The following is a 23,057-nucleotide window of genomic DNA, read 5'->3' as shown; positions in this document are numbered from 1 at the left end:
TGAAGAACAATTAGTAGTAGGAGGGCGAAAAAACATCGATCTGTTATTAATGATTATTAAAAATATAAAGAATTAAATGAATATATTAAAGTACTGACAGTGTAACTAGGAACCTAACATAGAAGAATAAAAGACATTCCCTCACCAGACCACAGTCTCAGGACTAAATTATGAGTTTAGTAAAAAAATAAAAAATGTATCACTACAACTCAAGTTAAGCAAATGATAAAGTGATACAATAATCTAACAAATAATCTCTCTGCTCTAACAAACTGACAAAATAAACAGGTAAACAAGGAGACAGTTAGTATATCTGGCTCCCTGAGATACAGCAGAACCAGCAGAACCAGGAGAACCAGGAGAACCATGGAGAAAAAGATTATAAAAGAAAACAGGCAGTTCACCCCGACCACTAAAGTGTTCTCAAGCTACAAAAAACGACAACACGTCACACAGTTACAAAGACAACGATGCACGAAGGTCACAGATTAATTAGAAAGGTCTAGAGGCCAGACTGCTGTCACCGGACTACTGGGCAGTGATACCAGTAGAACCTTAAAGAACCTCGTCTTGTCAGCAGAACCTGAATCTCGTCAGTGATACCTGTAGAACCTTAAATAACCTTGTCTTGTCAGCAGAACCTAAATGTCAGAGATACCTGTAGAACCTTAAAAGACTTCATCTTGTCAGCAGAACCTGGATATTGATACCTGTAGAACCTTAAAGAACCTCGTCTTGTCAGCAGAACCTGAATCTTGTCAGTGATACCTGTAGAACCTTAAAGAACCTTTTCTTGTCAGCAGAACCTGAATCTTGTCAGTGATACCTGTAGAACCTTTAAGGACGTTGTCTTGTCAGCAGAACCTGAATCTTGTCAGTGATACCTTTAGAACCTTAAAGAACATCGTCTTGTCAGCAGAACCTGAATCTTGTCAGTGATACCTGTAGAACCTTAAAGAACATCGTCTTGTCAGCAGAACCTGAATCTTGTCAGTGATACCTGTAGAACCTTAAAGAACATCGTCTTGTCAGCAGAACCTGAATGTTGATACCTGTAGAACCTTAAAGAACATCGTCATGTCAGCAGAACCTGAATCTTGTCAGTGATACCTGTAGAACCTTAAAGAACCTCGTCTTGTCAGCCGAACCTGGATATCGTCACCTGTAGAACCTTAAAGAACCTTGTCTTGTCAGCCAAACCTGGATATTGATACCTGTAGAACCCTAAAGAACCTCGTCTTGTCAGCAGAACCTGAATTTTGATACCTGTAGAACCCTAAAGAACCTTGTTGCGTTGGTCATAAAGAACACATTTTCAGAGCTAATATTTTTATTTTTCAGTTCTCATGTTCTTTAACTTTTTTCACAGTTCATGTTTTGTTATGTTCTAATGTCGTTCCATGTAAAAACATGAAGGACGTTCGGTGTCTCCATGGAAACGATCAGGTGACTGGGTCTATGGTTTCTGGACATGCCGCTAACATTCACATGACCCCTGAGGAGCTGCTGTGATTGGCTGGCAGCTGGAGGTCACATGGCCTTGGAGGTCCTGGACAGGAGGTCCTGTCTTGTCTTTTCCCAGCATCCTTTGCTGTCTAGCCCCGCCCCCACTGTGGGGGAGTTTCCTGTTTAAGCATCAGGGGGGCGGAGCCTCCTTCCTCCTCCCGGTGACATCATTGTGAATTGTGACACTGTCACGTCATCTCTGTGATGTCATCATGCAACATGCAGCAGCAGCAGAGGAGGATCACGGGACTTTTTATGGCTCCGCCCGGTAAAAATGTGTTCCCTCCCGGCCCGTTGCTATGGCGATACAGTCGATCCCCGCCTCCTGACGCTACGGCTTCGTGCCCTCTACCTCCTTATTGGTTAGCGGGGCCAAGGCAGCGTCCACCAATGAGGTGGCAGGAAACAGTTTGAACCAGCCAATCACCATGTTGCCCAGGTCGAGATCATCCAATAGGATCTGACCGGCTCCCATGAAAGATTTATGATCCATCCGACCGTAGTCGCCCCACACGATGATCTGAAGACAGAGAGAGACAGACAGGTAGGTATATATATATATATATATATATATATACTGTATATACAGTATATATATAAATATATATACAGAATATATTTGTATATATTACCTGCAGTACTTTTCCTTCGGGGTTTTCTTCAAACTGCAGCTGTTGTTGATAAAGCGGGTCGAGTGATTTTCTCGCCAGACGAGTTCTTCTCTTCAACACACACTTCCCGTTATCCATCAGATACACCTTCACATAGGGAGCTATAGATATATAGAGATATAGAGATATAGATCTATAGATATAGATATAGATACAGATATATATACTGTATATATATATATATATGTATATATATATATATATATATATACATGTCACATATTGAGGGATGAAATATATGTCACTATATAGTATATATACTGTATATATATAGAGAGACAGACAGGCAGACACTATATATATATAGTAAACTGTATATATATATAGACACATGTCCTTGCATACATACACAACTATACTATATCTAAACGTTGCTTCTAGAAGAAGTACACAGTTTATTTATTAGTGTGTAGTGTGTCACCTGGAGTGTTGTTCTTGTTGCCTTGTTTACCCACAAGCCCCCGGGCTCGGATCACCTCCACGTCCAGACGCTCCTTCCTGTACACCATCCCGATCTGGATGTCACCTGACCACCAATCAGACAATCAGAGGGGAGTGTGTTATTGATTAGTGTCTCCTTTAAACTGTCACTAACATATGAATTAATACATGTAAAATAAATAATGAAATATAATAATACAATTGGTCATTACCCATAGCGGGCGTGGCCAGAGTCTGCCGTCCAACCAGCTGGGCGGGGCCTAATCCAGACAGGAAACCGGTGAAATGTTTGTCTGTCGCCAACTTCACTCCCGGAAATATCAACCTAAGAGACAGAAGAGGAGTGACAGATTGAAAGAGGAGTGACAGATTAAGAAGAGGAATGACAGATTAAAAGAAGAGTGACAGATTAAGAACAGGAGTGAATCTTACGCTCCAGGTTTGGGGTCATCAGCGTCCGGGTCGCGGCTCGGCTGGCGGGTGAAACGAGCTTTGAAGTCGACAGCCAGACCGGTTTCTATGCTCCTCTGGACAGGAAGTCTCACCACCTTCTTCTTCTTCTCTTCCTCTGGACGGATGGAGGGAGACGGAACAAGACAGAGTGACAGAAGAAGAAGAAGAAGAAGACATGAATACGGGCTGGTGGGTAGGTAGACAGGTAGGACTAACTGGTCACTGTTACTGGTTAAACTGGGACTAACCCTCGGGGTTGATCTGGGTCTGACCCTTCTTTCCCAGTCCAACCATTCCCATCATCTTCGCTCCGAAGCTCGAGCGTCGCTTCTTGTCGTCATCGTCGTCGTCATTATTTCTCGACAACGAACAAATCTCTCCAGCGGCGCTCGCCGACTTGGCGATAGGAGCTCCGGACGCCGGCGCCGCCCTGCAGAAGGGGAGGGGAGCAATCACACCTGTCAATCACTTGAGCTGGAGGGGGGGATGGGGGGGGAGTCACTATTGTTGCTGGAGCGCCTCATTGGTCGGTCTCTTACTTTGAAGCCTCAGACTGCGCCGCCTCTACTACTTTCTCGGTTGATTCGCTCTTCTGCAATGTAGCTCCGCCCTCTGTTGCCACCGCTGCTTCCTGTGTTCCCTCTGACCCTGCCCCATCATCTGATTGGCCGTCCAGAGACTCTGCCCGACTGCCTCAGCGAATGACAGGAGAGAAAAGCAGCATGCAGATGAAACATGCAACAAGAGACTGAGGATGAAGAGTAACATATGCTAACATGCTTACAGAAACAAGACCATGCTATCAGCAACCAGACCATGCTAACAAACAACATGCTAATAACATGGTGTCTGTATAACAAGATGCTAACGTAAGCTAACAACAGAAAGTAAAACATGCTGAAGGGTGACTGATGCATTATGGGATGCGAGGCTGAACGTCTTGTTTTTCTGGAGGCGGGGTCACGTGACGTTTACTGATCACATTGGTTTCTCTGAAGCTGTGATTGGCCGCTGGTCTCACCTGATGGATCGGCTGTCGGTGGTCATGGCCGACACGTCGCTGGCATCACTGTCTGATGATTTAAAGGACAGACTTTCCCTCTTCTGGAGACAGAGGACAGGAGGACAGGAGAACAGGAAGACAGGAGGACAGGAGGATATAAAATACATAAGAAGATATAACAACCATGTCTGCCAGTTATCCAGAGCAGGAACATTGTACAACAATTGCCCAATCACTGAGGGCGCATGTTAATACCAGGTCTGAAAGGGGCCTCAGAGATGATCTGGGCCACATATGGCCACATTCTTTTAGCAGTGTGTACGTGAATGTGTCCTGGAACACATTAAGGACCGCCTACTCAACTGATGTCCTGCTGGACAAACTCATCAATGATGTATGAACCTATCTGTCATGTGTCTGCTCACCTTTGATGGATCCTTCATCACACCTGCAGCGACACAACAGGACAGTTTGGTTATTACATCACACATCAGAATCTATAATGTCATGGTTTTGGTTAGCAGAGTGATGTCATCACACCATGAAGACCGGCCAATCATCTAACAGCAGCTCTGACATCATCAACAGACACTGAGCTCGCTCTAATCATTCATTCTGTGTTTTCATCTTTCAACCGACAGCATGAGCTTCTTCACCTTCACACTGTTTCTAGAGGTTTACTGCGAAAAACCAGAGAGGAAGTATAAAAGATGTCTACCTTCTCTGCTCGCAGGTAACGCCCCGCCTTCACATCACCACGACAACGGGTGGATGGAAAACAAAAGAAAGACAACAAAACACTTGAAATCACACAATACAACACATTTTAGCGTTTTACAGACCGCATACTTTAACAAACTCCTCCGACAGATTTAATCAGATCAACTTGAAATTTGGTCAGGACCATCTAAAGACCTTAACAATGAAAAGTTATTGAAATGGTGAAACTTCATGAGCGACCTTGCCGTGGCGTTGCGGCCATTTTTCGTGATTCGCCATGAAACAGGAAGTTGTTGTAACTCCACTGTACATGGTCCAATCTGTCCCAAATTTCTCAGGCATGATAAGGGTCCAGTCCTGAGGACATTTACATGTCCATATTGAGTCACACTCATAGCGCCCCCTACTGGCAACAGGACATTACATGTTTTAATGTAGTTTTCCTAGCAGGTTGACCAGATCCACCTCAAATGTGGTCAGAAAAGCCTTAAGACCTTGATGATGCATTATTGTGAAGACTGTCTGTTTTCGTTGAACGGCGTTGCCGTGGCATAGCGGCCATTTGGCGTGATTCGCCATGAAACAAGCGTACTCTGTCAAATCTGCTCCAAATGTCTCAGCCATGATGATGGTCAATGCCTGAGGTCATTTACATGTCAATATAGACTCATAGCCCCGCCCCAAGACGTTAGCATCGCACCCTTCATAACTCATGAACGGTTTGTCGTAGACTCTTGTGGGAAATGTCAATGGACTCAGCAGAGTTCTGGTTTCACTGTTCCTGGCCACATCCGCCGGTGTCCAGCCAGTACCCCCGACTTGCGGGAAGGTACGAGGGCCCTTTCATCGCTGCTTGCAGCTTTAATTATTTTTGTTGAACAGTATTCAAAAGAAATCAAAACTAGTGCTGATTAAAGAAGGGAATGCATTGTGCAACTTTCAACTGGTTATTTAATAATCGTATAAATATCAGTATATGATCTTCATCTAGAAAACGTGCCAGTGTCGTACATCACAGTTGGACTCTTTTCCGTTTAAATGTTTCCTCTTGGTCACATAGTTCGTAGACGTAATGTTTCGCTTCATTTCTACGCAGATGATACACCATTATCTCCATGACGACAGTAGTCGGACTAAAGAACCGCTGTGATCATATCAAACGTTGGATGTTTCCTCCGTCTAACAAGGACGTCTGACAGTCGACCTTATGCTAACAAGACCAAGAGTTGTTTTTATATGCAATCTGAACAATGATGATGACGAAGTACAAGGTCACTGATGAAGGTCACTGACCCGGTCACCATCTAACCGCATCACCGCGCAGAAGGAAGCGTTCATTTACACATAGACGACAAGGAGATATTGACACGGCTGCCCTTCTGATGGATGAATGGATGACGGAGGATGAATGGATGATGAATGGATGATGGAGAATGAATGGAGGATGAATGGATGGATTGAAGGATGGAAGGATGAGACAGGAAATCCAACTCAAAGCTAATTACTCCACTTCCTCTAATCACCCTCTCATCACATGACTACAGGGGGAGGAGCTACCTGTCTGGGGTTGGGTGTGGCTAACAGTTGGTGCCATACCATTGGCTGTTTTGTTCTGCTGGTCCTCCCATGTGACCTCTGCGTGATGGTAGAGAGAGACGATTGGTCAGTGACTGAACGAGTTCAACCAGCAGGAACACACAACATCTCCACACTACACCTGACCAGCACTGACCAGGGTCACCTGACTAGGACTGACCAGGACTGACCAGGACTGACCAAGACTGACCAGGGTCACCTGACTTGCCTTTTCTGGACCCTCCAGGTGTCGTTGGGCATCTGTCTGGCTCTGACATGGACAGGTGGGATGTGATGATTTCAGCGTGATGTAACAAAGATGGACACAGGAATAAATGAATGAATGAATGAACAGTGATGATGGAGAATGTCTGACACACTAGCTACTGGTTCTACTAGTCTAGACTGACTGGACAGACTTGTTTACACACATCAAACCTGGGATGTACACACCTGGAGTTTGTGGGGGCGGGGCAGGGGAGGGGGCAGGTGCAGGGGGTGGTAGTGTTTTGACTACAGGAGGGGAAGCAGCTGGGGGCGGGGCTTGGATTTGTACTGGAGGTGGCACTGGAGCAGGTGCAGGAGTAGAAGCAGGTGCAGGTGAAGGTACATGAGCTGGGGGCGGGGCTTGGACTTGTACTGGAGCTGGGGGCGGGGCTTGGACTTGTACTGGTGCTGGGGGCGGGGCTTGTACTTGTACTGGAGCTGGGGGCGGGGCTTGTACTTGTACAGGTGCTGGGGGCGGGTCTTGGACTTTTACCGGTGCTGGGGGCGGGGCTTGGACTTGTACTGGAGCTGGGGGCGGGGCTTGTACTTGTACAGGTGCTGGGGGCGGGGCTTGGACTTGTACAGGTGCTGGGGGCGGGGCTTGGACTTGTACCGGTGCTGGGGGCGGGGCTTGGACTTGTACAGGTGCTGGGGGCGGGGCTTGGACTTGTACCACAGCTGGGGGCGGGGCTTGGACTTGTACGGGTGCTGGGGGCATGGCTTGGACTTTTACGGGTGCTGGGGGCGGGGCTTGGACTTGTACCGGTGCTCGGGGCGGGGCTTGGACTTGTACCGGTGCTGGGGCCGGGGCGGGCACTGGAGCAGGTGCAAGAGGTGGGTGGGGGTGGGCGGGTCCAGGAGGAGGCGGGGCTTGGATTCGTATGAGAGGAGGCTTAGGCTGATTGGCAGGAAGTGGAGCTTGTTTGTGGACAGGAGGAGGGGCCTGATGATATGGAGTGGGAGGAGCTACAGCTGTCATTGGTGCTCCCATGGTGGGCGTGGTCAAAACTGATGGACAGCCGAAGAGTTTGGAGAAAAGAAAAAGAAAAGATGATCAGACAGATGAATGAAAACAGACATGATGAATGATCACAGGACCTGTTTCAACAGCTAATCAATAACATGGCGAGTTTTGTTCTTCTACTGTTTATCGTGACTGTCTTCAGAGATTCAGAGAAATAACAAGGCCACTGACAAAATGTGAGATGAGGCATCACGGTGAGCACAAACAAAATTAACAAAATGTTAAGCAATATTTAGGCTCAACTATTAGCAACCCTTTCTCTCCATCTCTGAAACGCTTCGCCGATATTGTACGACTCTGTTTTTGACTGACTTTAGTGAAGGATAGTTAACTATAGAAATCCAAAGATTTATACGCCCTCAATTTATCTTTACAGCGCTGCCGTTGGCCACCAGCCGCTGGTCAGATGGCTGGCTACTTAGCTAGCTTAGCTTGCTAATTCCACCACGCTGTCATGCAACACAGAAAACGAGCAGAACAAAGTTGTCACTAATCTGGCGATAGCACTGTGCTTTCTTACGCTGTGACAAAGGTGTGCGGATGAAACATTACGTTGTTAAATTTTACTCATTTAGCGACTGGCTAGTTAGCTAGCTACCTTGCTAATTCCACCATGCTACAGAAAATGAGCCAAACATCGGACAGCGCCGGGTCATGGTCCCTCTGCCTCACTCCTTGCCGCTAGGAGACTACTTCACCGGGAGGAGAGCAGGCGTTAGCTAGCTAGCTTGTCAGTCTCTGGACAAGCTAGCTAGCCAACTAGCCAGTTCCAAAGACAGACAACCTAGCTAGCTATGGGACCAGATTTTGGTATCGAAAGCGTTCTGGTTTCTGTTTGTAGTTCGAGTAGTATTGACCAACCAATGAGCAGGCTTTGGTTGAATGCAAGTCTGTGTGGAGAGCAAAAGAGGCGGAATACATCGGCTGAAATGCATTCTGGGAACCCAGCGGCTACCATCTGATGATGATTCAGCTTCTTGATCTTGTAAACTGGATGCTGGTGAAACAATGTGGTCGTACACGTCGTCTCACATCTCAAGTTGCTAATCGGACTGTAAATAATGAGCAGCACACGGAACAGGAAGTGTTGGCCCGGATATCAGCTGGCTACCCCGGAACCCCAAAACTATAGACCCTTATTGTGGTCGTAGCGCTAGCCGACGGGAGCGAGAGGTAACTAATAGACGTACTTCTGTCCGGAGCTCCTTTGGGCGGGACGATGGGCAGCTGGCGTCCTCGGCGGCTGAAGACCGGCGTTCCCATTGGACTTGTTAGGGGCGATACGGCTCGCGGGTCCGCCCTGTTAAAAACAACAACAGCAGGACTCAAACTACCAACCTGACAGGAGGGAGGCAAGGCAGCGGCTGCAAGGTCAGGGATCAAAGTGGTCATTAGTAATGCTAGGCTAGGCTACGTTAGCTAACAGCATAGTCTAACAATGAATTCCCACCACAGCAGCGGCGAGCTGCGGCCGGAGAATCAGCCAATCAGTAAACAGATCCTGTGACATGTTGACCTGTGTTACAAAGAATGTCTTCCCGTCTACCTGTCAACCGTCTACCCGTCTACCTGTCTACCCGTCTACCTGTCTACCCATCTACCTGTCTACAGTCTACCTGTCCACCTTTCTGCCTGTTTACTGTCAATTGTCTACTGTCTATATGACTACCCATCTACCTGTCTACCTGTCTGTGTGTTTACCTGAGCAGTTCCTCGTCGTAGGCGTCGGGTTCGTAGGGGAAGTCGGGGATGAAGTCCTGACTGAAGAACAAAAACACGTCAGATCACACCTGCACCTTCAGGTGTGAGGCCACGCCCCTTTGAACTCTGACCCCGGACTGATCAACAACTAACAGGAAGTAAAACATCACTGAGCGGTAACTGGTGTGTCGTATAAAGCCATCCTCTAACAATACATTACCCATAAGCTCCGGTGCTCACCTGTAGTCATCGAAGGTCCCATTCATCATTTGGCTGGTCCATTGGGTTTGGTTCGGACCGTTAAAGTATCTAAAACACATACATGTACATGAGAATGTGATTACTTTTATCCTAACTACTACTTGTACTATGAGTACTACTACTACTACTACTGTGAGTACTCCTACAATAGTTGCAGTACCTGTCGTGGGAATCAAGAGAGGTGGCAGCAGACGCTCTCCTCAGTGATCTCCTGAATATACAGAGAACAGTCAGACAGACCAGTACTAAAAACTGTACTACAACTAGTATTACCACCAGTAAAACTAGTAGTATAACCAGTACTAAAACTAAGACTACAATTAGTACAAAATCCAGTACTAAAACCAGCACTACAATCACTAACTGAACCACTATTACATCCAGTAATCAAACCAGTACTACCACCAGTAATCAAACCAGTACTACAACCAGTTGTCAAACCAGTACTACCATCAGTAACCAAACCAGTACTACAACCAGTAATCAAACCAGTACTACCACCAGTAATCAAACCAGTACTACAACCAGTTGTCAAACCAGTACTACCATCAGTAACCAAACCAGTACTACAACCAGTAATCAAACCAGTACTACCACCAGTAGTCAAACCAGTACTACCACCAGTAATCAAACCAGTACTACCACCAGTAATCAAACCAGTATGCTGATTGGACGGTGTCCAGATGACCCGGGTCAGGTGTGTTGCCATAGTTACCTGTTCAGGCTGCTGTACTGGCCGGCGTCGGAGTATGCTCTGCTCACTTTGGAGCCTCGCAGCAACCGTACGGCGTCTTCCCGGTACAACGGGTACAGAGGGTTACTGCTAGCAACCAGAGGTCAGAGGTCAAGGTGTCAGAGATCAGGAGGTCAAAGGTCAGGGGGTCAGCGGTCAGAAGTCAAGGGGTTCAGAGGACAGGGTGTCACGATGTCAGGGGTGTCAGAGGTCGGGGTGTCAGAGGTCAGGGTGTCAGAGGACAGGGTGTCACGGTGTCAGGGGTATCAGAGGACAGGATGTCCCGGTGTCCGGGGTGTCAGAGGTCAGGGTGTCAGGGGTCAGGGTGTCAGAGGTCAGGGTGTCAGAAGTCAGGGGTCAGGGTGTCAGAGGTCAGAGGTCAGGTGTGAGGGATGACGAGAGAGTGACAGTGAATGTAAACTGAAGGTTCATTTGGATAAATGATGACACACAAACACACAGCTGGTTACCTATGAGGAGGCGGCTGGCTCGGCGACTGTGGCCTCATCCTGACCACATCGGATCGAGAGCAATGATTGGACGACATCACCTGCTCTGGCACTGAGAGGGTGGAGCTGTGGAAGTCCCGCCCATTCAGTCTGTAGTCTGGACACACAGAGAAACAGAGTGGAACCATCAACCCGCCAGAGTCTGGCTCGGAGGGCTCGGTCAGACCAGTGGGCTTTCATACTGAGCTGCAAGCGCTGCAGTGCATGATGGGACATGAAATTCACCTGATATCACCCCGATGCCGTCTTCACAGTCATAATCTGAGAACTCGCTGTCACTGATCCTCTGAGACCCTGCAGAGAGAGAGAGAGAGAGGAGTTAAAGCCGGTAAGCAGCTCCAGGTAATCCTCTACAGGAAGGTCAACCACCCGGAGTCTACAAATAAACATTCAAGGAAGGCTTCACATTTTAACTCACTCAACATCCTAGTTAGAAAAATTTGGATATGCACGGAACCCCTCACTTAGGCCATGTGGACACTCGCGGCCCTCGAGGATGCAGAAGGCATAAATCACACTTAAGACGGCCTTGAAGACAACTGCAACCCTCTTGAGGAACCTATAACCTATTTTAGGATTCTCAAGGATTCTGAGACATCGAAGACCAACGGTGCACCATCAAGAACCTACAGAACCTCTTATGATATATATATACTATATATATATACTTATGAGTTCAGTAGCAACACACACACACAGCAGTTATTACCTGAGTTATAATAAGGACCTTTGTCTGGCAAAGCATCATGGGAGAAAAGTAAAACAAAATCAACAACAGAAGAAAAACATGGAATTAATTAAAAACAAATCAAGATGATGAACTGACGAAAAACACAAACAAACAACAGGACCGATTTCAAATGTTAAATATTAAACATGTTCAATATTTACGATCAGATATCCTGTTGTGTCCTTGGGTTTAACATTTGTTCAATAATCTGATTTAATAATTTGTTCATATTCAATATATGCGATGGGATATCCTGTTGTGTGTGGGGAACTCCGAGGACAGACGATGATGTGGGAAAGAACAATAGCCAATAGAGAACCAAGCTGACTGAAGAAGGAAGGACAACCGGCTAAACGTGAATTAGAAAGTAGAAAGATGGAGCTCAGAAATGGAGGACCAACTAGTTGATTAGTGTTTATTTAATGTGTTTCCATGACTTCATCCATCCATCCTTCCTCAATTTTCATTAAAAAGTAAAAACTAACGTCACTAATCTTCCAGCCCGTCGTCCACCATGTTTGTTTACACTAAAGTCACGTTTGATCGCCAGAGATTTTTAGCCAAGATGGCGAAGGCCAAAAACCAAGATGGCGACAGCTAAAAACCAAGATGGCGACGGCCAAAAACCAAGATGGAGGCTGTAAAAAAACAAGATGGAGATGGCCAAAATCCTAGATGGTGATGGCCAAAAACCAAGATGACAACAGCCAAAAAAACAAGATGATGGTGGCCAAAAACAAAGATAGCGACAGCGAAAAACCTAAATGGTGACGGCCAAAAACCAAGATGGAGAAGACCATAAACAAAGATGAAGACAGCCAAAAATCAAGATGGCGACGGCCAAAAACCAAGATGATGACGGCCATAAACCACAATGGATAGTGTGATTTTTCCTAGAGATGGGCAGATAGCAGCTGAGAGTGAGTGATATCAGCAGCCTCTATCCATTCTGAATTCACCCGTCACTGCGTACTCTACTGTGTACTCTACTGTGTACAGTGTGCACTCACTCTGCAGCCTCCTGCTGGCTGATGTGTCTTCAGGCTGCAGTCCTCTCCTCTGCAGGTAGGGGGAGGCGTTGGACAGCGGCAGAGATGAGACATCATGAAGTTTGTACCAGTGAGGAAGATCGTCCAACAGAGCAGATTCCATCTCTATGAGGACCTGGAGACAGAGAGACAGAGTCCATCTCTATGAGGACCTGAACACAGAGAGACAGAGTCCATCTCTATGAGGACCTGAACACAGAGAGACGGAGTCCATATCTATGAGGACCTGGAGACAGAGAGACAGACTCCAGCTCTATGAAGACCTGAACACAGTGATACGGAGTCCATCTCTATGAGGACCTGGAGACAGTGCTGTAATGATATAAAACTTGTCTGGACTTTTCCTTTAAGAAGAAACAGGTGGAACATGTCAGGTTCTATGTTCTCCATGTGTTCTGACCTCTCCCAGGAACTGGCTCTCCTCTTCCCGGACTCGGGCCTGATCCCAGACCGTCAGCTCCAACATCCGTTCTCCGAACTCCCGCCGATGGACCGGCGAGTACATGAAGGTCTGGTTCCAACGAGGTTCCAGCGATTTCTTCACCGTCTTTGTTCTGCGCTTACTTTTATCACTGTGTGGAGAGGAGCCAATCAACAGCCAATCACAGAGCAGGACTCATTACAGGTTACACAGAACCAGGCCAGAGTTTCTGCAGGTTCTATCGCAGAACCACATGGATCAGAAACCATAGAACAATGGGCCACATGTTCTAATCATCACCTAGATTGTTTCTTTTTTTTTTTTACCTTCTGTCTGGCAGGAAGTAGATCTTAACGTAGGGGTTCCTGTGTCGGCCGTCATCTTGAACAGGAAGTTCTTTAGCTCCAAGAACCGTTACAATCAGCTGATGGCCGACTTTATCGTACCAGAGCTTCAGCTGTAAAGAACAGGTTTCACATCAGGACAGACAGAACCCTGGAGAACAACACAGGGAACATACAGCCTACAGAACAGCCTACAGTACAGCCGTGGAACAGCGCGGCTGCGTTTCTTCTAGAGACGGTGGAAATGACCTCCTGACCGTATACTGACATCATACCAGCAACATTACTGACGTTTCAATGTTGATATCTGTGGAATTTATGACAGACATGAAAAAATTTAAATACTTTTTACTCAGCACTTCCTATTTCCCTTTCAAAGTAAAAACCCTCTAGGGTTTTCTGTGGACAGAATTGTGGTGACGTGCACGGCTCCTTAAATGAATGAGAGGACCGGATGTTAATTGATTTGATCATTTACAAACACTAAAACTACAGACAGATGTCTCACTCCTCTCTAAATCTACAGTTACCTGAAGCCTGGGAACCAGAGGACGCCTCACACCAGTCTGAAACACACACACATCACCATTAAACGCCGGTTAGCTGACAGCTGATTGGCTGTGGGGTGTGCCTTGCAGTGGTGAAGTGCATGCTGGGTAAACTTACAGATACCTGCCTGGAGAGAAGGCTGGAAGACGTGACGGACATGGACGGACCGACTTTCTGAGAGTCGAAGGAACTAGAACCTGAACACAGAACGTAGAGAAGACGAAGTTTAGTGGTTCTTATTCCTTCAGACTCGATTAAATCTGTTCTTTACAGTTTGTGTTTTGTACTCTATTAACGGTCAGTTTGTATGTTTTAGTCGTTTTGAGTCTCTTTGTGGTAGTTTTGAGTCAGTTTGTGGTTGTTTTGAGTCACTTTGTGGTAGTTTTGAGTCACTTTGTGGTAGTTTTGAGTCTCTTTGTGCTCCTTATGATGTGTAATAAACTCACTGGAGTCCAGCTGGATGTGGGAGCTGTCTGCTACTCTGGAAACATCTCTGAGGAGCAAAAATCACAAACAATAACAGAATATTCTAACAGAACAGAACTCTGGATCAAAAGCCACGTAGACAAAATCATGTAGTTTATCGTGTGTATTGGATATTAATGTCTGACGTCACAGTAAATCTAAAGACCACTGAACAGTTTTAGATTCACATCGCAGAGGAACTGAAAAACATGGAATATTATTTATTAATTTTTTTCTACTCTGCCTCAGTTCTATTCAAAGTTAGTACTTATCAACAGGTGTTGAATTTTGCTAATCGTGTGACCTTTGACCTACCCGAGTGGTCGGGACACCACCAGCTCCACCTGTGGTTCCGCTTTGGAGTCCAGGATAATGTTGTAAACTTCATTGAAAGTGGCTCCCTGAAGAACCCGACCGTTCCACTCCAGAACCTGATCACCTGGGAAAAGAGATCCGTAAGAATGTCTCATTAGCTTCATCCATTACAACAACTCCAAAAACTGTTAAATTCACATGTTATATCGATAGCTGACCAGCTAGTCACCCTGGCCACAGGTGTGAGTGTTTACCTGGTCTCAGGTGTCCCACAGTGTCAGCCAGACTTCCTCTCTTCACCTTAGTGATGAATGCACAAAGACGACCTGACTCCGTTATCTTTCCCCCGACCACCTGGAAACACACTGCCCATTAGCAAGAAGAAGAAGAAGAAGAAGAAGAAGAAGAAGAAGAAGAATAAGAAGAGGAAGAAGAACAAGAAGAAGAAGAAGAAGAAGAAGAAGAAGAAGGAGAAGAAGGAGGAGAAGAAGGAGGAGAAGAAGAAGAAGAAGAAGGAGAAGGAGAAGAAGGAGGAGAAGAAGGAGGAAAAGTGGATATAGAAGAAGAACAAAAAGAAAAAGAAGGAGAAGAAGGAGAAGAAGAAGAAGAAGGAGAAGGAGAAGGAGAAGGAGAAGAAGAAGAGGAAGAGGAAGAAGAAGGAGAAGGAGAAGAAGAAGAGGAGGAGGAAGAGGAAGAAGAGGAAGAAGAGGAGAAGAGTGTCACCTTGAGCCCCAGGAGTGCTGCCGTATCCGCGGGAACCGTCCCGTCCTTCATCCTCTTATTAAGCAGAATTCGACCAATCAGACGCTCTCCATCCTTGGATGGTTGCCATGTGACCGGTTGCTGATGAACGATGAACACATGTGGTCGCTTAGCAACAGCACAATCAGACATGATGGAGGGGAGCCAGACACTATGGAGGAGGGACAGACATGATGGAGGAGGCACAGACATGATGGAGGAGGGACAGACATGATGGAGGAGGGACAGAGATAATAGAGGAGGCACAGACATGATGGAGGAGGGACAGACATGATCGAGGGGAGACAGACATGATGGAGTAGAGACATACATGATGGAGGAGGGACAGACAGGTGGGGGTGGGGCTTAATACCATAGACATCGGTGCAGGCTCGCCGTGCCAGGAACCATGATCCCACCACTGGCTGTCCATGTCTCCTAGCAACCAGGAGACAAGGCAAGAGGTCAGAGGTCAAATATTCACTACTGCCATTAGCATCAAGCTCCCTGATAACATCACGCACGCTGTGAGACGACCAGATGATTGGTCGACGTGTAGTTTGTCACATCTCTGAGTCACAACAAGAATTTATGACGCTCAGTACTGAATAGTACATGTACTTCAGTAGCTGTCTCACTAAATCTAAATGTCTCCTAACTTGTTAAAATGATTTCTGAGTGCTGCAGAGAGACACTGATGTACCACAATGCAACTGAGAGACACTGATGTCCCACAATGCAACACTCTCTCACACAAACATGTTCAGATAAAATCTGATGTCTGTTGGAGTTCGTCAGGTTTCATCTGCTGAAAGAACATTTACAGTTCCTGTCCTTCCTCTCGCCGTCGCCGCCTCGCTGCTCCGAGTCTCCTGAGGCCTCATGACCTTTCTCGTCCGTCTCTTTCTCCTCCTTCTCTTTGTCTTTCAGCACAGAACAACTGAACCTGAGTGTCGCCTGTATTCCGTCTTTACACACGCGCACACGCACGCACGCACGCGCGCGCGCACACACACACACACACACACACACACACACACACAGTGCAGTACTCACAGGTCTGTCTGAACGCCATGAAGATGAAGGAGGAGGAGGAAGAGGAGGTGAACCTGTCTGTGATGAGATTAACTGATTCTAAACACTGAACCAATCTTCTGACTGTCTTTTATTATTAGCATAGTGCTAAAAATATAGTGCTGTTAGCTTGTTATTAGCCTGTTGTTAGCTTGTAGTGTGGCTTGGCATACAGTCAGTCTGGAGGTCTAACAGGGATCTTGTCGGTCAAACAGTAAACTGGATGCTGTTAGAGGTTGGCTAGGATCCCACCCCCCCCTTTCCTCCCGCCTCTCTACCAGATCTGGGCCGGTACAATCCAGCAGATCACCAAGAACTCCAGCAGATCAACAAGAACTCCAGCAGATCACCAAGAACTCCAGCAGATCACCAAGAACTCCAGCAGATCACCAAGAACTCCAGCAGATCAACAAGAACTCCAGCAGATCAACAAGAACTCCAGCAGATCACCAAGAACTCCAGCAGATCACCAAGAACTTCAGCAGATCACCAAGAACTTCAGCAGATCAACAAGAACTCCAGCAGATCAACAAGAACTCCAGCATATCAACAAGAACTCCATCAGATCAACAAGAACTCCAGCAGATTACCAAGAACTCCCCAGACTTGCTGATCGGCGGAGGATCCAGCAGTTACTGTGATGTTTTCCGTCAGGTGTGCAGACACGTTGTTGCCGGGTTGGTCAACAGGTGCGTTGTCTCCTATAGTCTCTGTTTCTATTCTTGCATCTCCACAGTGACTCTTGAGGCAGGCTGGGTAATCCACACTCTCCTCTTTTAATCCAATTGACCATCAGTAGAGGCGGTGATCCGTTGGTGGTGTTCTGCTCTAATCTGGATCTGATTATCAGACGGGTTCTCCCGGATCCTCCATGGTTCTTTGGGCCTGGGCCGGTCAGGTTTGATGTTCTGTTGGATGTTCTCCTGTTTCTTGTTTCTCTCTGGGCGGCGGTAGCAGAGACTCTGATCTGCTCCGTCACCTCAAAACCTGAGGGGCGGCGCCAAGAGCCCTCTGAGCCAATCAGAGCTCATAATCTCTGACCAGGTGACTTCTGGCCCAATGACACGGAGGCAGCAGATTAACCTGTCAGCATGACGCTTGGTTTCCTGAGAGATGACCTGCAACAACTGCAACATGTCGAGCAACTGTAACTGCAACATATTCAGCAACTGTAACTGCAACATGTTGAGCAACTGTAACTGCGACATGTTCAGCAACTGTAACTGCAACATGTTGAGCAACTGTAACTCCGACATGTTCAGCAACTGTAACTGCAACATGTTCAGCAACTGTAACTGCAACATATTCAGCACCTGTAACTGCAACATGTTCAGCAACTGTAACTGCAACATGTTCAGCAACTGTAACTGCAACATATTCAGCAACTGTAACTGCAACATGTTCAGCAACTGTAACTGCAACATGTTGAGCAACTGTTGAGCAACTGTAACTGCAACATGTTCAGCAACTGTCACTGCAACATGTTCAGCAACTGTAACTGCAACATATTCAGCAACTGTAACTGAAACATGTTCAGCAACTGTAACTGCAACATGTTCAGCAACTGTAACTGCAACTGTTGAGCAACTGTAACTGCAACATGTTGAGCAACTGTAAATGCAACATGTTGAGCAAATGTAACTGCAACATGTTGAGCAACTGTAACTGCGAAATGTTGAGCAAATGTAACTGCGACATGTTGAGCAACTGTAACTGCGACATGTTCAGCAACTTTAACTGCGACACGTTCAGCAACTGTCACTGCAACATGTTCAGCAACTGTAACTGCGACATGTGGAGCAACTGTCACTGCAACATGTTGAGCAACTGTCACTGCAACATGTTCAGCAACTGTCACTGCAACATGTTCAGCAACTGTAACTGCAACATGTTGAGCAACTGTAAATGCGACATGTTGAGCAAATGTAACTGCAACATGTTGAGCAACTGTAACTGCGACATGTTGAGCAACGGTAACTGCAACAGTTGAGCAACTGTACCTGTGACATGTTGAAAAACTGTAACTGCAACATGTTCAGCAACTGTAACTGCGACATGTGGAGCAACTGTCACTGCAACATGTTGAGCAACTGTCACTGCAACATGTTCAGCAACTGTCACTGCAACATGTTCAGCAACTGTAACTGCAACATATTCAGCAACTGTAACTGCAACATGTTGAGCAACTGTAAGAGCAACATGTTGAGCAACTGTAACTGTGACATGTTCAGCAACTGTAACTGCAACATGTTGAGCAACGGTAGCAGCAACATGTTGAGCAACGGTAGCTGCAACATGTCCGTGGAGCAGGTAAAGCAGCTCAGGGAGGAGGGGAACCAGAGCTCAGCTGTAAGCTGATTATCCTGCTGAGCTAATTAAACAAACTCACTGCGTCACTCAGACAGAACAGAACCAACAACCTGTTGAGCAGAACCAACAACCTGCTGAACAGAACCAACAACCTGCTGCTGAACAGAACCAACAACCTGCTCAACAGAACCAACAACCTGTTGAGCAGAACCAACAACCTGCTGAACAGAACCAACAACCTGCTGAACAGAATCAACAACCTGCTCAACAGAACCAACAACCTGCTACCAATGTACACCATATACTGTATATCAATATACTGTATATACCAGATACAATCACCGAGGTACACCATATATATCAATCTATATATATCTATATTTATATAGCATCAAACATGTAGCCCCCTAGTCTCATTTAGCTAGCAGCTTAGATGCAGCCACTCACTGTCCGGCTCGTCACAGCTGGTGTAGTCGGGCGTGGTCAACAGATCCTCCTCTGAGCTGCTGAAGCTACCAATCAAGTGCATCTTCCCCATTCTCCGCCCCCTCTGTTTTGCGCTCTCATTGACTGTCTTCCTCTTGAAGGCGGAGTTCGGGTCCAGGTGTTGCCGAGGTAACGGGCTGCGGCGGGGAGATGTGGGTCTGACGTGATTGGCTGCCTGGTCCACAGAGAACGACCTTCCAGAGCCGACCAATCCGTGAAGCCGATTCTGACGGAGAGCTGAGAGGAAAAGCAAGAGTCAGACAGTGGCCGTGGAGCTCGATGACGGGGGGCGTGGTTATTCCTACCTGTATTTCTCAGGTGGTCAGGCTCGGCGGCTCCCAGCGAGACATCGCTGTGATGGCGTTGGTGGCGGACCCTGCCGACCTGAACCAACATTCTCATGGCCTCCTCGCATGGCTGCGGTTTCACTGGGTAACGAGCCAGGTTCGGGTCGCTACGGTTATGAGCCTGAAACTCCAACTCCTCCCGCCGTCGCCGCTCACGCTCATCCTGAACCTGGTCCAGAGGGTGGTCCTGAACCAGGAGAGCAAAGAATAAAAACCAACACATTACAACAATAAATAAAAATACGCGTCGTATCCGACTCACCTGTGAGTGCCAGCGGCCTCGCTCGTCTCTGATTGGTCGCCTCCGGACACGCAGCTCCTCCTCCCCATTCCCATAGCAGCCGTATGGCGAGCGAGCGCGGCGGTCCAGACCGTGATCAGCGGGCGAGCGAGGCATGCTGCCCCCCCCACCATCATAATACGCCCCCGAGGGGCTAGGCTTCCTGTCACACAGAATGGACCAATCAGAGGAGAGATCGGCGTCAGTAAAGGAGCACTTCATCAAAACAAACACGTTCAACAGATTTTCTTTCTTTTAAAACATTTATTGTTTACATCTGTTTACTAGCTAGCACTGTGCAGGTGATGTCACAGTGTACTGCAGTACACTGTGACATCACAGGGGTGTTGTTACATTGATGATGATGATGTGATCAGAGGACGTGGTTAGCTTAGCTTAGCATAAAGACTGGAAACAGGGGGAAGCAGCTAGCCTGCAGCTCCACAGCTCACTGATGAACACGTTCCATCTGAACAACAACTGAAGCGTAAAATCGATCGATTACATGCGATCACAACTATTTAGTGTTCAACAACAGTCGGAGCAGTGACGTCACGGGGTAGATGGATACGTGGTGGTTTGTCAACAGTTATCTGTTATACGTAGCAACGGTCTATTATATGTAGCAACGGTCTGTTATATGTATTAACAGTCTGTTATACATAGCAACAGTCTGTTATACGTAGCAACGGTCTATTACACGTAGCAACTAGTGATGTTATGTGCTGTGCCGAGGCTTCGGAGCGTGTGTCGAGTAATCCAGGAAGTTTTCCGCGATGCGCGTATCGAGGCTTGTATCGTTTTAGACCAATGACGTCATTGATGACGTCCGAAGCCTCGCTGCCCGGCCATACCGCTGACTGGTTCAGGAAGTGGTTCAGATCTTCACTGGTTGAACCAATGCCACTTTCCAGAAGTGACACAGAACACTAATATTACCCCTCCTGCCATTATTATATTATATTAGACTACAATACAATTATTGACCAAAGGATTGGTTTACACACATAAGATGCATTACTCACAAAACAATTACAGGTTATTATACATGTATGTTATATACTCATAATATACTTAATAGAAAACAGAAAGTATATTATATATTATATAGATATAAATGGATTACATGGTAATAGATTTTTTTTCATTGTTTATAGTCATTCCCAACAGCCTTTACTGGCTCTAAATACAGTATATCACAGATCACCTGGTTCAGATCATATCTGCCTGTTTTACACTCTTTGGCCACCAGGTGGTTTCGTGCACATGAAGCCTCGAGAAATGAATCCTTCTCCGAACCAATTTGCTGGAAAGCTTCAATGCTTCATGAAGCTTCATCTCGCCATCACTAGTAGCAACGGTCTGCTATACGTAGCAACAGTCTGTTAACGCAACTTGTGATTTTTAGGTTGTAGCGGCTCAGTTTTAAAGCTCGAGTTAAGATACTGGTATAGTAAATTATAAAATCTGATGAATCCATTGGTACCAACCAGGTCATGGTAGCTTGTCATGAAGGAGGTTAAATATTGCTCCAAACATACGCTAAATTTTGGCGAGGAAAAACTGTTATCGCCATTTTCAAAGGGGTCCCTTGACCTCTGACCTCCAGATATGTGAATGAAAATGGGTTCTATGGATACCACGAGTCTCCCCTTTACAGACATGCCACTTTATGATAATCACATGCAGTTTGGGGCGAGTCATATAACCCTATATATATATATATGTATATATATACTGTACGCCAATCAGCCATAACATTAGTTCAGCATCGGCACCCTGACCGGTCTGCGGCTATGCAGCCCCATACGCAACAAACTGTGATGCACTGTGTGTTCTGACACCTTTCTATCGGAACCAGCATTAACTTTTTCATCAATTTGAGCTCCAGTAGCTTCTATTGGATCGGACAACACGGGCCAGCCTTCGCTCCCCACGTGCATCAATGAGCCTCGGGTCTGACCCTGTCGCCGGTTCACCTTCCTTGGACCATTTTGGTAGGTCCTGACCATTGCAGACCGGGAACATCCCACAAGAGCTGCAGTTCTGGAGATGCTCTGACCCAGTCGTCTAGCCATCACACTTTGGCCCTTGTCATGAAGACGCTCACATCCCACCCACTGCCAGGTGCCATTATAATGAGATAATCCATGTTATTCACTTCACCTGTCAGTGGTCTTAATGTTATGGCTGATCGGTGTAGATATACTGTATACATATATATATATATGTGTGTTTTGGCTACTTAAAGTCCAGTCGAGGATTTATTATTATTCTTGCTTTGAAGTGAAAATATAAGTTAACTGTGAAATGTAAAATGCTCTTTATTTCTGATTAATCTGTGTAGTTTATTAAACACAGATATATTAATCATGTGAGCACAATATGAACAAAATAAAAAAGGTTTAAATCTAGATTTGCTTGAACATAAAATCAGATGACTGCAGGATGATATTCCAACAAAGTGATCAAACAAACTGAAGGAACTAATACTCAGTCAATAAATGAATATCAAACAGGAGAAATACACAATATAATGATAGTAATAATAATAATAATAATAATAATAATAATAATAGTAATGATAGAGAAATAAGAGTTTCTTACAGTTTGTCTGTCGGCTGTTTGCAGCTTCACACACACTCACACTCAGCAGGTTTATAATCTGGATCATAACTGATGCCCCGCCCCTGATCTGGATCATAACTGAAGCCCGCCCCTGATCTGGATCAGAACTGATGCCCCGCCCCTGATCTGGCATTGTGTCCTCACCAAGAAACACGCCGTCACATCCGGAGGAAACTGTTGAGTAGCGAGTTAACCGAGTTAACCGAGGCCACATCAGAACGGGAATATTCAGATGGCTGAAAGATGCTGATGAGGCTGCTGCATCAACCTAAGGACGTGTGACCTTTAATGACCTTCAACGCTCAGGGTCAAGCAAGGTCATACAATAATTATTAGACATCTTAATAACATCTTAACAAGAGATGACTTCAACCAATCCAAACGCCCATCAGACTGCTCTGACATCTGGAGTTTTCTATCTCCCCAAAACACGATGTGAAGTACCGGTCTGATG

At 46.2% G+C, this 23,057-nt stretch overlaps 3 protein-coding genes across 8 annotated transcripts in view; 2 read left to right on the top strand and 1 right to left on the bottom strand.

The window, feature by feature from the left end:
• LOC119503730 (oocyte zinc finger protein XlCOF6-like) overlaps positions 1-23,057 on the top strand; it is a 353,206-nt gene that overhangs the window by 193,137 nt on the left and 137,012 nt on the right. The gene's annotated exons all lie outside the window — the stretch shown is intronic.
• The window catches only part of LOC119503768 (oocyte zinc finger protein XlCOF6-like), a 337,366-nt gene that overhangs the window by 193,166 nt on the left and 121,143 nt on the right, over positions 1-23,057 (top strand). The gene's annotated exons all lie outside the window — the stretch shown is intronic.
• rims2b (regulating synaptic membrane exocytosis 2b) lies at positions 1,313-22,667 on the bottom strand. 4 transcript variants are annotated; one of them, XM_037795638.1, is made up of 35 exons: positions 22,583-22,667; positions 19,958-20,138; positions 19,654-19,882; positions 19,310-19,585; positions 15,852-15,916; positions 15,461-15,580; positions 14,992-15,091; positions 14,738-14,861; positions 14,404-14,450; positions 14,075-14,154; positions 13,939-13,974; positions 13,391-13,521; positions 13,044-13,215; positions 12,605-12,758; positions 11,574-11,597; positions 11,090-11,158; positions 10,826-10,961; positions 10,338-10,445; positions 9,783-9,833; positions 9,602-9,670; positions 9,362-9,421; positions 8,851-8,960; positions 6,823-7,644; positions 6,599-6,640; positions 6,352-6,429; positions 4,793-4,819; positions 4,500-4,522; positions 4,093-4,175; positions 3,611-3,760; positions 3,320-3,501; positions 3,051-3,186; positions 2,831-2,943; positions 2,599-2,703; positions 2,139-2,278; positions 1,313-2,026 (listed from the first exon to the last, which is right to left on the bottom strand). In XM_037795638.1, exons 2-35 carry the CDS (start codon positions 20,090-20,092, stop codon positions 1,838-1,840), a joined length of 4,386 nt encoding a protein of 1,461 aa, XP_037651566.1. In that variant the 5' UTR covers positions 20,093-20,138; positions 22,583-22,667; the 3' UTR covers positions 1,313-1,837. The 4 variants fall into 4 exon arrangements, with proteins under 4 accessions (XP_037651566.1, XP_037651569.1, XP_037651567.1 ...); XM_037795641.1 differs by having other exon boundaries at positions 6,391-6,429; XM_037795639.1 differs by having other exon boundaries at positions 10,338-10,442.

The sequence above is a fragment of the Sebastes umbrosus genome, chromosome 15 (assembly GCF_015220745.1).
Source record: "Sebastes umbrosus isolate fSebUmb1 chromosome 15, fSebUmb1.pri, whole genome shotgun sequence".
NCBI classification, from domain to species: Eukaryota; Metazoa; Chordata; class Actinopteri; order Perciformes; family Sebastidae; genus Sebastes; species Sebastes umbrosus.
This window is presented reverse-complemented; position numbering and strand designations above follow the sequence as displayed.